The sequence below is a fragment of the Phoenix dactylifera genome, chromosome 4 (assembly GCF_051530095.1).
Source record: "Phoenix dactylifera cultivar Ajwa chromosome 4, Ajwa_hap1_PhDact_Kaust_v1.1, whole genome shotgun sequence".
In the NCBI taxonomy this organism is placed as follows: Eukaryota; Viridiplantae; Streptophyta; class Magnoliopsida; order Arecales; family Arecaceae; genus Phoenix; species Phoenix dactylifera.
The window spans coordinates 46238055-46255408 of record NC_143193.1 but is presented as its reverse complement, the minus strand read 5'-3'; the positions used below and the strand labels follow the sequence as shown (position 1 = coordinate 46255408).

Here is a 17354-nt window from a genome sequence, read left to right as displayed (position 1 = left end):
AAGAAAGTACAAGAGATTAGCAAATCAAATGCTCTAAAGTTAAATGGTGGCTCGGAACAACTATTTGCTAGCAGGTTGACTAAATTTGGAAAATCATTATTAGCCATTGTGCACAAGAATGAATTGATATACAAAAATATCGACCGAACCCTAACAGAAGCGTAACAAAGAATGAAGCACTCTAACAACAAAAGATCTTAAATTCTTCAGCTAAATACACAAGGTGCACTGTTTGTCTTCCATGCAGTGTCCAGCAGATACCTAGAGAACACAAGAGAATATCAAATCAAATGCTCTAAGTTCAGAACACCTGTTTGGTGGCTATGGTGGAAAAAAATGAGGACCGAGTTGAAAAATTCATAACTCAAGAAAGTTGAGGACTGAGCCATCTGTGACTGAAGAGTGTCGATGAGGTTAAAATTACTAGAATTTGAGTAGATAAATAAGGTAACCTTTCCCAGGAATCAAGCAACTCGCCTGCAAGTAATATTGCAGATTTGCATCAAAGAGTTGCGATGCATTTATTTTCATATTGGGAATGGAGTAACAGAAAATGTGAATCAAATCCTCTGCAGCTCTATTGACAGCCAAGAAATCACCATACAATCCAATGCCAAAGATATCTTTTAAGATCTGGAAGGCAGCATAAGTTTTCATACTGCTCTTTGTTGATCTTCTAAGCACTCCAAAAGACGAAGTCGGGACATTTTTCACTTGATCATCTTTTAAGCACTTCTACTCTACCATTGTTGAGTATGTCTTGAGTTTACAAGTCCTAGAGAACGGGTTCAAATCAACTCAGGACACTACTCCAAGTCTAAATCTACTTACTCTATTTTATATATCGGCATAACCTGATTATATATTGTAGGAATACTAGTTCGATTCTAAATCAACTTACCGTATTTTGTATATCTCTTGCAACCCAAATTCCTTCCTCCAATCTATCCTTTGTGTCAAATAGAGGGTAAAGGCTAAAGCGGAGCTATAGAAAGGTCCGGCGAGGAGTGGAACTCCAGGTTGAGACACCCTTGGAACGGACTAGTTGAAGGACCTGGATATCACAGCCATGGCAGCTGAAGTTAGAGTACATGCTGACAGCCTTGGTCGGCAGCCGGACCGGGGTCGGTGCAGCAGCCTGTCTCTTAGATGGGATCACAACCATTATTTTACTTTCACATGTAAACAATGGAATTAGCTTAGCAATCTCAGCAACAAGGGTATAATTGGAGGAGTTTGCTGGAGAGCTTAAATTTGGTCAAAATTGGCTTGAAACTAAACTCGAGCTTAGAATTAATGTTCGAGTTCAAACTATCTTCTATTTGATTGTGCTTGACCACCAAAATTTGAGCCAACTCAAACAAAATCTATTTTGAATGAACAAATTAAAGATCTCGAAGTGAGTAGAACATTAATCAAACTCCAAACAAAGTTGATTCAGCTTCAATTGACCTTGAACTTGAGATTCTTTTCAACCAATACTATTCATGATTCGGCATTACATTCTACTATAGTTTTCCAGGAAATATGCAATTTTTAATTAGTCGATCATACATGCGTAAAGTCAATTCTCATATCATAAGCTAAAACTCTATACTTCATTTCAAAATCCAACTCTTTGTTTTCATTATTCTTCCTTCTCATAATGTCAACATATTGTCATTCACTAATACTTCCCTGATGCAACAACATGCGCTGCTCTTCATTCTCACCTTCCTCCTCAGAATATTCCATATCAATTCTACGCCATTGCCTCCTCAACAGTGATGCTTCACCAAAAATTCTCACCAAAAAAGAAAAAAAGGCATCACAACTAATTCAACTTTGAGTATCTACAACCATCACCAACCCCACCTTCTCACTTTGAGAGGAGGGTGTGAACATTGCTCCTCACCAGCCACCAACCCATGGCTTAAGTGCACCACCTCCTCATACTATCTACATAAAGCCATCACTTACCTTGCCCATTCTTCTTCACCATGATATTCTTCCCTTTTTTCTTGAGCCTTGAGCCACCAAAACTACCATATCCTTCTCCTGCTTGCCATATATGACAGGAAGAACCACCTTTCTCCCCTCCTCCTCCTCCTCCTCCATCCTGGTAGGAATAGCATTGACCTCACATTTGTCCCATCCAATCCAAGATCTCTTGTACATTGATTTAGAATCATAACACCCCACACATATTAGCAGCCAATGGTTGCAATGCAGAAAGGTATTTGATGAGGGGCCCAAGGGGCATTGGTTTATATGTGGCGGACCTCTAACTCGAACTCATGGTTGCCATTGTTGACGAGGCCTAAAAGTCGCCTATTAGTTGTTGGGTGGAGTTTGGCAGCTTGCATGAACAATTCTAGGGTATAAAAACATTGAAAAGAAATTATATGTAGAGTTTGGTATAATAATGCCTCACACAATATAGCTAACAAAATCAGAAAAAAAAAAAAAACTGGCAGAAAGAATATGTAGCATTTGCTTGATGCTCCCACAGAATATCTCCAGAGTGATGAGCGGCTATCCTTTGCAAACCAATAAATAAGCGCAATTTTTCTCAATTATAAAGATATAATTTAATATAATGTAGCAAAATCTTTTATTAAATTATTAAATTATGAGTTTCACTTATGCAAGCACCAAATTATCTGGACGTTGACTAGGACAATTGGATTCATTTGAGAAGTTTGATTATTTCTTCCACACGAATATAATAATAATAATAATAATAATCAAATAATTCCAAATTCGCTAACATAACTCCAAATGATCTGGCCGGAACGTGCTCGAAGGTAATTTGGAAACAATTCTCAAACCATCATGTGGGGAATTCCACAAACAACCCACCCCCCTCCCCCACCCCACCGGCAGCGGCAGCCAAAATATCAAATTCCCAAATTCACCCTCAGGAATCGACAATGTAACCGGAAAACCCACTTGAGGCCATTCAATGCCAAGGGCATTAGCGGAACTCCACCGCTTCTCCGCTTCGGTTTTACGAAAATATTCGTGTTATATTCGCTTCTCAGTGCCCGAAAACAGGAGCAAAACCAAGCGAGCGCGCACGGAGAGAGAGAGAGAGAGAGAGAGAGAGAGAGAGAGGAAGAAGAAGAAGAAGAAAAAGAACGAAGGCTCTGCTGTGAATTGTAAGCAAAAGAGACGCGGCACCTATAAATTATAAATAACCACGCAACTCCTCCCCGTCCTCCACCGCCCGTCTCTCCTCTCTCTCTCTCTCTCTCTCTCCGCCCTCTATCTGATATCTTCTCCGATTCTTGATCTCGTCGCCGCGATCTTGGCCAGATCCGTGGAGGCGTCGGCGCGGATGAATCTGACCGGGGGAGGGAAGGATCTTGGCCTGTTGATGCGGTGAAAACGAATGCGGGATTCTCGAATGGGGTTTTAAGTCGGTCACCGTCGGATTGGATCTGGTTGTCGGATTTGTAGGCGTTGGAGTTTTGCTCAGGAATGCTGAATTGAGGTTCTGGGATCAAGTTTGTGGTCTTGATAGCTCTGGATCTGCAATATTGGTGAGTTTCGCTTCTTTGCTTTGATTTCGATTGGGTTAGTGGGTTTGGATGGCCATTGTTGAGGAAGGTTTCTTGGATTTGGATGGAGTTGGTGCAAAGATGCGGCCGTTTCTTGTTCTTTTTGGACATTTTATGTTCGGCCCTTAAATGCCTGATTTGTTGAGAAGGAAAGCATATTGATTTGAATTTGAATTGGTTCAGTTTTTGTGCTGGCGATTCAAAAATTGAACTTTGCTTTCTATGGCATTTTGAATTACTATTCGAGGCTTTTGTTTGGGTGATATGGACCGATTGGAATCTGGAATGTAATCTTGTTGTTAATTTGTGATTGCTGGAGGTTGATTATTTGTTTTTTCCCCTTTTTTTTGCCATTTTTTGTTTATATGCGATATTGTTATAATAAGAATTACTGTGGTGTTCTATTCCTTGCAATTAGCTTATATAGGACGTTGTTTTAGGGAATGTAGATGTCATTAATTTTTTAACTTTAGATTTCCAGAAAGTAAAAAGGAAGTCTTGCAGCTAGTGATGAAGTTATTTGGTTGAAAGGTCACTTCCTTGTTGTTGCATTAAGGGAAATTTATATTTCAACTTGGAACAAGTATAGGCTTCTCTTGTTGAATTTTTCCCTGTTATTATATCTAATGTATTTTCTGGTTGACTCTAACTGATATTATAATCTCTTGTGGTTAGGTGTCTGGGGGTTTTCTCTGATGTCACCATCACTGTCGTAGCTTCAGTTTTTTGATCTTTCAGTCCTGTAAGGCAAAGGCTTATTGCTGAGATGAAAAACGGGATGATAGAATGCAGCGTCTGCCATTCCAAATTGCTTTCCCCAAGCACCAGAACTGTGTCAAGGGCATATGATAGGCATAGGAGCAAGATATCATCAAGGGCTCGTGCTCTCAACATCCTTCTGGTTGTAGGTGACTGCATCTTGGTTGGCCTCCAGGTGATCTACATTGAATAATCTTTATTTCTTCACTTTTCTTCTGAAAAATAAAATAAATGAACAATATGTCTGATATGAACTAATCTGGTATATCTCATGCTTTTACTTGTTTTCTTGGTTGCAAATCAAAAGTGAGACTGAATTCTCAAGTTCAACTTTCTCAAGACAGCTTTCATTGTCCCTTTCTGTGGCTCAACCACATGCATGTGTAGTTTAATTTGCAAGACAGGTTCTTAATGAAAGAAACTCCTGCAGATTCTTCAATGGTACTTCAGATCGAAAGCTAATGCATTCTAGTCATGTCCAAATGTTTATTTTGAATCAAAATATCATAGAGGAGTATGCTAAGGATTTATGGCATGTGAACCAACTAACAGTGCAGCGTACCCTACAAGCATTATTTTACATTTCTCTAGATATCCATATTCCCTTCTATCCTTCACCTGGACGGGCACATATATTGAACATGCTGACCTGGATGTTATAAAAGATACTAGTTAAACTTAATTGAAACCATTATTTAAACTGAACCTGTACAGACCCTTGAGCAAAACTTACGAGTAAAGAAAACAGAAGGTAATTTTTAAGTTCCTACCCTTGGCATACTGCTTTTTGCCATGATATCTTGGTGTTCACAAGATGCACCTGTAAAAGGATGTCTCTCCTTGATGTACCAGAGAAGATGTACCACAAGCCTAGAAGGGGATTTGGATTTGAAGATCTTTAAATAATATGGCTATAGTTAGATCCAGAATTGGAGTTTTAGCTAATCCCATCTGACCTGCCCCTACTGAGAGCTAGATCAATTTTCAGGCGAGACTCTCTATAATCAAAGGAGTCAGGCAAATTTACTCATGATTTGGACAGATTACAAAAGCCTTTTGATTTATGATCCATTTTTATCTTGTATCTTGATTTTCAAGAAATTTTTTAAGTTTTTATAATCTTTCAATTTCTACATCTAGAAAACCAAACATCACATTTTACGTTAAATGTTTAATCTCATGCAATGCAGACACACTTTAAACTTGGCTTTTTCTTTATGAAGTAGTAACCAGGGGTTTAATGCCTAGCAGTCTCAGACTTGACGATTGGATCTAGAAACCAATGGAAAAATGTGCAGAAATTGAAAATTTTCTGTCTTTCTTTTATTTTATCTTATTTTTTGTCTGACTTGATAGCACTTAACTGGTTTTTAACTTTCTGCAGCCTATTTTAGTTTATATGTGCAAGGTGGATGGGAAGTTCATGTTCAGCCCTGTCAGTGTTAACTTTTTGACAGAGGCTGCAAAGGTTCTTTTTGCCATTGTCATGCTATTCTTCCAGGTTTGTGTTAATGATATTATTGTCATAATTCTTATTGTTGATTAATTGGATATGTTGGTTTTATCCGCACTGTAACATATGTTTCTTTACTTGCTAGATCACTTAGTTCTTGTACATCAGCTTACATATGAACCTACCTGCCATAATCTTAGATAGATGACTTCCACTGCTGTAGGATGAATTGATATATATGAAATCAGTAGCCCATATGGTAGTGTAAATGTTTTCATTCTAGCTGTATGGTTAATACCCAACTCTACTTGGCTTGCAAACCCAGTAGATGCAATGACAGCAAGAATATTCCAGAGCAATGACTTAATTTTTTTTCCCCCACATACATTTTTAAGATTATCTGTCTTTGTGACTTGACAGGCTAGACGTCAGAAGGTTGGAGAGAAACCCCTCCTTTCAGTTTCCATATTCTTACAGGCAAGACTATCTTTACATGTTAAAAAATAGAAATCATGGTGATATAACTTTTATGATATTAATGTCATAGCTTCATCGTTAGGCTTTATGTTTGTAGCCATTCCTATCATTTTCATTGTTCCTTATTCATTTTGGTTAGTTATGATAGCCTTCTTCGGCAACCTTTTTTTTTAAATTTCGGGGGGAAAAGTCGGCGCGGGGGGGGGGGGGGGGGGGGGGGGGGCGGTGTCTCGCTATGCAGGATGTGCTTCCACATACACATGCGATCTTTTTTCTTGACGTGATTTTTAGCTTTATTAAGCATTTAATTATAACAAATTTACAAATGCTAGAAAGGAGTGTGTGAAGAATGTTGTGTTTCATAATTCATAGTTGTGTTTTAAATTATCGATACTTATTCCATTGATCTTTGATTTTTAGCATTTCTCAGTAATGACTAATGGGATTTTACATAGCCATATATTATTGACATCATATTTATCCATGTTGCCTGCTCTTCTTTTTGGCCGCTTTCAATAAAGAATTGAGAGGATGAGCAGGATGGGAGAAGGGGTTTTTTCAAACATAACTTCAAATTTAAGTGTCATTGAGTTTTTCCAATTTAAGATTTTGCATGAGAACATATATATATGTGATATGTTAAAAAATTCAAGTATAGAGGTCTCCTGCTTCATCATTGAGCTCGAGATCCTTGTAATCAAGATAGGTGATAATGAAACATGTGCATCCTTTTATATCCCGCTAAAAGTGAACAAGTTGAACTGAAACTTTTGACTCATTGCACTTCTCTCCCTCTCCTCTCTCTTGCAGAACCACCCCCCCCCCCCCCCCCCCCCCCCAAATAAATAAATAAATAAAGGCCGCACACATGCATGCACAAAAAAGGCCATTGGCTTGTCACATATTAGTGATGCTGTCTGATTGTTGGGTTATACTATTCTATTCTTTTTCAGGCAGCTCGCAACAATGCCCTCCTTGCCGTTCCTGCTTTTCTGTATGCCATCAACAACTATCTAAAGTTTATCATGCAGGTAGAAGTCTAGCTTCAGCTGTACCATCAATGTTTCGCCCATCACTTATTCAACCTCTGTTCGCGATGATGGATAATGTTGGATATTTGACTTCAAATTTAAATGCTTATCTGATAATATTTCCCTTTCTATGCAGTTATACTTCAATCCAGCAACTGTGAAAATGTTGAGCAACATGAAGGTACTATTTTGTGTGATTTTCTGAATGCTTGCTCTTACCTTATATGATTTTTTTCCTTGCAAAACTATTGAGAGACATGGTTTGAATATCATGTTTTGTTAAGTTGAGATATTGTTTTTCCAACCTCTAATTTCAGATTTCCTATATCATTATATAATCTGACAGCTTTTATCTTTATCCTCATGTTCCTTAAAAGGGTGCATGTTTGATATTTTTGCCTTTTTTTGGATACTGGCTTTCTGTTAGTTCAGTCATGAATTATTATGGACAAACTACAATGTGCATTTCCTTGTTAAGCTAATCACAGATTTTCAAGTACATATTCTTGTATGTTGTGCCTATTGATTAGTGTATGCTTTTTTTAAAGGTGATCTGGTCCTTATATATTGCATGCTGCGTCCTTGGATTGTCTTCATTCTGTTGACTGTTGTCATGCATTTTTCTGAAACCTGAACTTCTAGAGTAGCACATAATTGATAAAGTGCTTAATGTTGGGTAAACTCCTGCAGGTTTTGGTAATAGCTGTTCTCTTAAAGCTCATAATGAGAAGGCGCTTTTCCATAATTCAGGTAAGTTCAAGGTTGAAATAAGTTCAATTCACATATTTACTATCTTAATTGAAGAATATGAAGCGAAAAAAAGTCATTTATTCTTGGATGAAAATCTCGATGTTATATGCTATTCTGATACCTATGAGAGTTTTTCATGAGGTAAACATTTGCATTGAGTTAAGGATGAGTTATGCTGATATTTGTTAGTTCTCCAATCTATAGGACAGCTATTGTAGCATTCATTGTCAATGGTTTGATCTTGACTTATTATATACGTTTTTCCCCATTTATTCTTTTCCCTCTGATTCTCTTTGTTGATGACAGTGGGAGGCTCTTGCACTATTGCTAATTGGAATCAGTGTTAATCAACTTCGGTCACTGCCTGAGGGTACTACTGCGCTTGGCCTTCCACTTGCAACAGTTGCATACATATATACAATAGTTTTTGTAAGCTCTGTCAGCTATATCATTTTATTTTTGAACCATGGTTTGCATCAGTTTTTATGTTGACATGCATGCTAACTTTGTCTTGAATGTTGTAAAAAAAGAAGAGGAAGACCTAAATTAACACGGATGGAAGTTGTGAGGAAGGATATAGAGAAAGTTGCAAAAACATCAGATGTGGACCTAGATAGGAATACTTGGTGAATGAGGATCCGTAAAGCCAATCTCAGATGGTTGGGAAAAGACTAGATGATTAGGATTATGATCCATGCATGCTAACTCAATGAGGATGTGGCCATTTTTTAACTGATTTGCTTGTTATAAGCTACTGGCCAGTGTTTGGCTATATAATTGATTAAATATTTTCTGTTATATTGACATTCTCATTATGCTTGATTTGTGGTTTTGCTGCAATGGTATTTGTGTGTAATATTCAATCTATTTTTAATATTATCTAAATCTATTTGTCGTAGATTATTTGTTTTGGAGTTTTAAATTACCCTGTTATTTTGAATCTTCTTCAGTGCATCAACATTGCCTATTTCATACCTACAAGTTTCAGTCTTTTTTAAAATTAAATTTGCTGTATAAATTCTGAGTAAATAAATTTATTGTATTTCATTTTGAGAAAAACTGCAAACTCAGCTTTGGGGTATGTTTGGGTGCAAGGGAAATTTCTTGGAAGACTCAATTTTCTTGAAGAATCTTTTTTTTTTTTAATAGGGAGTTAGCAAATTAGAAAGAATATAATTAATTTTCCTGAAAACTTTTTCTTTACCATGAAAAGTCATATACTTTTCCTTTTTCATGGATTTCCTTGCAACCAAACATACCTTTACAGGATGAAAGGATGAAAATTCAATATAATTGACATGTTGTTAGTCTATCCTGGATGAGCTTTTAGTTTTGACATCATTGTAGTGTTTTATTGTATTTCAAATAATATGGTTACCATCTGGCAAGGGGAGTGTTATGCTTATATGCTAAATGCTTCTGTAGCCCAAATGCCTTTTTATAACAAGATAGAATGAATGGTTGAAAGGTTTACTGATGTGTTTTAAAAAAATAACTTGTTAATTTCAAATGAAAAAATTGCTTCAGACTTTGCTATAGGTAATATATTCCTGTCGACATGCCATAAGTGTTTTCTTGGTAATATTCAATTTCAGGTAACTGTTCCATCACTGGCATCAGTTTTCAATGAGTATGCTTTAAAAAGCCAATTCGAGACAAGTATCTATCTTCAGGTGATGATTTGCCTCTGAATGCAGTTGCATGCTGATAAGATTTTAAAATGATAATAGAAGATGTATCTGGTGCAAATACTTGTATTTACTGTCAAAATCTAACGGCCTCTTCTTGCAATAGGGTATATAAATCAGTAGCATTTCATCAGCAATCATATGATGATCCTATTGTAGCCCCTCTGATTTTCTCTTGCACTATTTGCAGAACTTGTTCCTATATGGTTATGGAGCAATATTCAACTTTCTTTTTATCCTAGGAACTGCCATTTTCAAAGGTACACAATCTTGCTCAAAAATTAGTCACTTTGTGTGGGCATTCTGGTTAATTGAAATCAATGTCAAAGTCATTTCTGTATGCATAGTCGGCATAATATACACAATGAATTTAATTTTTCATGAGAACCAAGGAAATTTAGTAATCATGATTTTGAGCCCATGTATCTAGATGCACGGGTTTTTTATGCAGCAATTGTCTACGTTGGAATGCAGTCACTTCACACGATTTAGGTTAGCATCTTAATGTTCTATATGTGCTCAGATTTTTAATGTAAGATGTGACACTCCTGGAATTTTTCTATTATTATAAACATTAATGTGTTTTGACCGTTACCTTGATTCCCTTTCTCTCAACTATTTCTTCACTTGACTCTAAACTTCACCAATTTCAACCACCACATTATCAGGGGATCATTCATCACCATCCATGGAACCATTGTTCTGGAAAACCTAATCCAGATTTTCAACTATTCCTTTACAACCTTCTTGTTGGAGAAATTTAGGATAAATCAAAATTTCGGCAGTTAAGATAATTCAAGTGAACTTGAAAATGTTCCAATCTTTTATAGCATTGCTACATCTAAGAGTTCATCTGTCCATCCATTTGCTGCCACCAATCATCAAGAGAGTTGTCTCTTGGGACCACTACTTGATTCGGTGGGTATCTGGAACCATTAGCAATCTGGCAGGATGGGAATATCAGAGAGAAGTGTCCCTAGGAAAGGTGTCTTCTCAACAAATTTCGAGATAAATCATCAAGGGGTGTCTGTTTGTTTATATGGTTTAAGAGGAGAGAGAGAGAGAGCGCGAGAGAGAGAGAGAGAGAGAGAGGATTCCCTTGTTGAAGCATCATGTGTGATCTGAATGCTCATGCTTAGTTAGCCTGGAAGAGCTGATATGTACTGCATGTGCATGCATGAATGAGGCATCACATGTCACTGGCTACTGAACCACAAAATGGTTAGGATCCTCAGTAAGTGGAATCGCAACTAATTTCATATTGAATGTCGTGCCAATAGCAAATTTTTAAATTAAATGACACAAAGAAAAACAAATATAGCTAAAGGCCAATCCATCTTCGTTATCTTGTATGGTTATGAGAAATCATTTTCAGCAAATACTGTCTATGGTATGATCAGATGTTCTTATTGTTATGTAGTTTCATTTGCACCTGTTAGTTTAGCCTTAGTGATCTGCTTCGTGAAAAAGAACCTGAATACCATTGACACTCGGCTAAGATCTGAAGTGTCCAAGTGTGGTGACACATTGGGCATCCAAATGTTTAAAAAGTTTGGCACCAGGATGCTTCTTTATGGTATAATTCTGTAAATAATAACAGACAAATAGTTAGTAGCCAGAATATTGTATCTATTAGAGTCCACCTGCTTCACAATCTTCATGGAATCTTGAACCTGCCCTTCTTCTTAAGTGCTTCCTTACTAGAAGTTTTTCTAAAGCATCCACTTCGCTCACCCACTCTCAATTCTAGCAACTAAGTATAAATATACCACAAATTGTTGAATACTAGACTGAACTAACTAGCAACGGTATCTGTTCATGGCATAATACATGAAAGAAAATGAAGAAAATGTTGTGAAACTTCTTGTTTAGCATTTGAGATGATTGAGTATTGAAGTGCCATCACTTGCACTGTAGTACCTGTAACAAGTCACTGCAGACTGAGGCGCCAACACTTCTGAATCATGTGAGCATCACTTTTCATTTTTGGTGCTACAAGGGTGTCATTGCCATGCTTTCTCCTTGTCCAAAATCCTAGTTGTCTTGGCAAGTGTCCAGAAAATATTGAAGCAAATTCTTCTTCATAGCTCCATTTGTAAAATTATAGTGTTAATCTTCTTGTCTTGTTCTTATGCATGTGGAAAGAGAATGTTTGTGTATGCTAATCAAATTTTTAGTTCATCCCTTACAGATAGGAATGAAATAAATTTTGAGTTCATCCCCTACAGATAGTGATGGAATCATATAGTTGTTATGATACCCATCATTTTTTCAAAAATATACATCTGATGTCATCATAAATACTTGGTGTTCTCTATTCATGTAATCTCATCTGATACTTTGTTCTGAATTCATATGATTTTCGCATAACACAGTATTCATGACACCTAAAAACTACTGATATATTTAATGACTTTTCTGTTACATGAATTAGGTAATTTCTGTATCTTGTTGTCTTTGAAATATTGCACCCATTCAATTATGCAGTGCCTCTTGACTATATGTTGATCGATATCTGCTCTGGCATTTCAAAATGTTTTCAGGGCCCAGTAGTTTTGACATCTTTCAAGGCCACTCAAAGGCCACAATGTTTCTCATATGTAACAATGCAGCACAGGGCATACTTTCTTCATTCTTTTTCAAATATGCAGGTAAACTAGAATTCTATTCTGTGTTTGAGTTTGTTGATTTCTTCGTGCTGCTAAACAAATTTTATAATTCTGACCAAAATTTATAGTCATGGTTTGAGCTTCTGCCTAACTATTAAATTGACTTAAATGATTTTGACAGACACAATTTTGAAGAAATATTCATCTACTGTTGCCACTATTTTTACTGGGATAGCATCGGCTGCATTGTTTGGTCATACTTTAACAATGAATTTTATTTTGGGAATTTCAATAGTGTTTATATCAATGCACCAGGTGACTTCTGTTTACATAATTTTTTAAAATTTTTAGTTGTTTAATTGTAATTAACCCTCAGACTTAATCTCTATCAGTTCTTTTCTCCACTTGCAAAAGTCAAAGATGAGGCACCAAATGGAACATTAGAAATGATGGATGCTCAAAATCTTAGGTACATGCCTTGATTTCTTTGATTCTGCTGATCTCTCTTAATGACCTGATTATCAATTATACCATATTCAAGGATAATATTTTACTTCTTGTTATTCAGTAATTCAGTTAGGTTATCTAGCTTACACTAGATACTTTTCTGTATGTAGACCACTGCCTAGTTTAGGGATAGGCATATTAATTCATCTTGCATTTTTCATTAATACAAATCTCAAACTTTATTTTGTAAGAAAAAAGTTGATCAGCAATTCCTATGACTTTGCTTAGTTGGAGCCAGAAGTTAGAAGAGCTTTTTCTGATTTAACCACCCCCCACCCCCGGGAAAAAGAAATGTAACACGGGTGCCTCTGTTTTCAGGTCAAAAGATGCTTCTTTTATAAATATGACTGCTGGTGCTGCTGAAGATGTAAGGGCCATTTCCACTATTGTAGTGTATATATAGTTTGACGATTTTTACATTTGGAATAATTACACATTAACTTTCACTTACAGGCCAGTCACCGCGTTGGACCTGATGAGAGAGAACCGCTTCTTCCCAAATAGTGCTACTTTTTGAGGTATGCCCTCTCATCTCTGAAAGTTTTGGAAAGTATATATGATCATTTAGATGCTTCTTTATTAAACTTTCATACACAGCCGTGCATTTAGGTAATTATATAACTTTTTTGTTGAGAAATAACATAAGCATAACTTGTCCACGTTCAACTAAAAACTCCTCCTTCTTCCATATATGTTTACTTTACATTTTTTAAAAATCTTTTGACCGAATAACCTTTTCTGACTTCTGCTTCAATTAAAAAAATGGTGAATTATCATTTTGGTGGAAATTGAATAAAAGAAGATTACTATGGAGAGGAGGAGGTTACAAACATGGTTGTGATTTTCCACTCATGAAGGACATTGGTTAGATAAGTTTCCTGAAGAACTTAGCAATCAATAACAATTGCATCTTTACCATGCTTATCCAAATATAGATGTATGAGGTGGGAATGGTATAGTTGCAGGAATTGTAGGACAATTATTTCAGAAAATTATAGGTGGTGGAGTAAATTAAAGGAGTTCATTATATACTATTTCACTTGATTAACATTATGATCATCTAATAGTTTTCTTTAAACAAGATAATTTATATAAATAGGGCAATAACTGAAAGAAGCACAAATTAATGATAAGTGATATGAATAGAATCATGATAGTGATAGCTGAAAGCTTGAAAGCGTGTCTACCGACAAGGAGGTGGAATGGATTTGTGTAGTTGGTTTAAATTAGATATAAAAGGTTTTGCAACTGAATCGATGGGTCAATGTAGTGAATTGTTCAACATCATTTGTTCCTTGTTGGGTCTGCATTCTTCGTTAATGACAGCTTATTCGGTTCCCCATTTAGCAGCTTCTTGTCATATTCTTGGTGCAGAATACCAGCTAGAAGTAAATCTAGATCGTTGTCATAGGTGCACTGAAGCTCCTTTCACTTTTCTTGTCATTCAATTATTAAATTCTTAAGCTAATAACCTAAGCATCATAATGGTCCTAACTCCTAACCAAGGTTGTATCGCCCCAAACTGTACTAAGGGAGAATTGGCACGGTTCCGTCCCTCGGTTTGAAAAATCAGGTGAGGGAGAAGAAGAGGGGGAGAGAGAGAGAGAGAGAGAGAGAGAGAGAGAGAGAGAGAGAGAGAGGGATGGGGGAGAGAGGGAGGTTGACGAGGGTGGTGAAGTCGGCAACTGGTTTGCCGAACCCTCATCGGCCTCCCTATCTTCCAGCCTCCTCCCCTCACTCTCGGTCTCTCCACCCCCCCCTCTATCTCCATCGCTTTTCCCATTCCCCCTCCCTTCCTCTCTCTCTTTTCCTCTCTCTCCTCCCGCTTTGGCTCGTGTTGTTTCGGTATACCTTGGAACGACATAGTACGATATTGTACCATACCACCGGTCAATTAGTATAGGTTCCGGTATCGGTATAGCCAACCTTTGTTCTAACAGTACTATGTGCATAGATCTCTACAATATATTATTTGTCAAATGAACTCCTAAATCAATCTGAATCTCTAAAAGGTGTGTGCTTAATATATTAGCTCCTACTTTATCTTAAGACAATCTAGAGATCATTAATTTAAAGAACTGCTAATCAGACTAAAATTAGCACATCTAATTTGCATTTAGTCATCCCTCTCCTGAGTTCAAGCTCCACAGAGTTCTAAAACAGTGTAATCAAGGAAAACCTAAAACAGAAATTAAATTTAGGCTTCACAATCTGCTTAAATGTAGATGGCTTGCCTAAACTGTAGAATATTAAGAGTTAAACCTTTCAAATAGAAACTGATGTTTGTTGCTTGAAACTTGACTCTCCTTAATATGAACACATGGTGTCATTTGCACTATATCAGCAGTGTTATTGTTCTGTGAAAGGTGAGGTCTGTATTATACCTGAGCATTAGCTCAGTGGGACACCCTCATTCCTTCAAGCAAGAGGTCAGAGGTTTGAGTCTTGAAGTGATGTTATCCCTCAAGACTTCGGTCCTGCCCTGCCCGGTGAATTTTCCAGAGTAAAAAAATCTTAAACCATGAATAAATCATGATACTGTAAAAACACTAATATAGCATGGATAGTGTTTTATATTTGTTCTAGCGGCTACATCAATTATAAGCTGAAAATTCCAGCTGACATGTATATTTTAACCCTCATGTATTGCAACCTTCGTTATGCTCATGGTATGCTGTACCGGTCGATACCGAACGTACTGTACCTGTACCGATGGGTACCGGTATCGGTACGCCAATGTCGGTACGCCTAGCGTACCGCATACCGTACCGTACCGATATTCGGTACGCCTATACTAGTGCGGCACCGGTACGGGATTTGATACCGGTACGGCGAACTTTGGTTATGCTTATCTCGAACTTACTGCATTGATAGAAAGATTATATATTCAGTTAACAAATTTTTTTTCTACCACAGGTATTTTTGAAAGAGATCCATTTATTGGGGTGTGATGTAGAGACAAGCCAATTCTTAAATCTAAAAAAAGCATATATATCTTTTGTAGCCTGTCCTGCAGGCAATGTTATTTGCATTATGTTGGTTTCCTCAAGGCAAGATAAAGAGGAGAGCAATAGACATTGCCTAGAAAGGTTGCAGGGTGAAACCAAGATTGCATTCAGGCTGTAGAGAGTTTACGAATTTCAGCTGGTGCTGTATTCTTTTTGTAATGGAATTCCCTAGTGATCAGATGACACTTATACAGTGTTCCATTTTCCCTCTATTATATTCTGCTTTTCAATCCAAGTATGTAAAAACTGGAGATATTCTTTCATGTGACTAAGAGGAATTTCTGGATTCTTTAAGTCAAAACATTTTTTTCATTCTTGTATATATTTATTTTGGCGACTTCATCAGGCATCCTGTATTGCGTTAAATTAACAGACACTTGAAACTCTGAGCCAGCAATGATGGCTTTGGTTAAGTGCTGCTATGTTATTCTATTCTATTTTCGGTGAGATTGCATCGTTATTGCTGAGTCTGAAGTCATGTCTGCAACCTCATGAAATTCTGCAATTAACAAGCCTTTCTTAGTGGGACAGGTGAGTGGCGAGTGGCAACTTGATGCCTTCCTAAGCTTCTCTGTTCTCTGCATGCGTTGGGACAGGAGGAAATTCGATAACATCAGGAATCTCTTGTTCCACTCTGTGGAGAACCTGCGCCAGAGCCAAGATTATGAGTGACAAAGCCTACAAGGGCATATGAACCATCTTAATATAGGACTGGAGGGAACCATGGGTAGCAGATTTTGTTCCATTAAATATTCAGAAAGAAATTCCTGCATGATGGCTCCTTTGATAGATTAAATTGGCTCAAAATAATGCAGTGAACAAAATTGTAAAAGGATTGATAGCAGGACGATATTTGATCAAATCACCTTGTTATAAACTTTTTTTTTTTGTTTCCAAAAAAAATTCCTCAAATGGTAAATATTTCCCATCTTTCTGCACAAATGGTTTAGTTGTTGGATGGAAAACCATCTCAAAATGACTCTTCTTATAACTTCTACCACAGAAGGAGATACAGCTAAAACAAAGAAAAATCAATTCTAGAGCTGTGTTAAATGTTTGGAGGCTTGGCTTTTGATCATTCCTTTGACCATGCTTAAGGTTCATCTTTGAAATTTTCAATTCTTCATCTGTTTATGGTGACGAGATTCTTACAGTGCCCCCAAAATTAAATGTGAACTATGCTCCTTTAGAATTTGAGTCCTTAATTATTGAAAGGTTCTTGAATCATTCTTGACTCTTATTGTTGGTGGTGTCGTCTGCAACTATTATTTTCTTTGTTTTACACAAACATTTGTAAGCAACTATTATTAATTAATTTTTAATAATCCTATCTTTCTAGTTGCAAAAACTATCCCAATTCTTTGGGCACTCTTGGCAAAATCTTTATTTTTTTTCTTCCCCTAAAATCCAAATATCCGGCCTGACTCAACGGGGCCAGATGATCCACCTAGGAAATCCGGAGCCACAAAAAAACAAAAAAAAAACGAAAAACGAAAAAAAGGAAGGGAAAAAAACCAATCCTCCACCTAG

The 17354-nt window shown here is 36.9% G+C and overlaps 1 protein-coding gene across 1 annotated transcript; it reads left to right on the top strand.

Annotated features, from left to right (window-relative positions):
* Positions 1–3005: 3005 nt before the first annotated feature.
* Positions 3006–16136, top strand: LOC103717526 (CMP-sialic acid transporter 4-like). The gene is made up of 17 exons (XM_039133740.2): positions 3006–3140; positions 3298–3524; positions 4218–4476; positions 5686–5802; positions 6175–6231; positions 7185–7262; positions 7399–7443; positions 7953–8012; positions 8319–8441; positions 9608–9685; positions 9891–9960; positions 12244–12351; positions 12491–12624; positions 12702–12778; positions 13135–13183; positions 13270–13334; positions 15733–16136. Exons 3-16 carry the CDS (start codon positions 4309–4311, stop codon positions 13318–13320), a joined length of 1215 nt encoding a protein of 404 aa, XP_038989668.2. The 5' UTR covers positions 3006–3140; positions 3298–3524; positions 4218–4308; the 3' UTR covers positions 13321–13334; positions 15733–16136.
* Positions 16137–17354: the final 1218 nt, after the last annotated feature.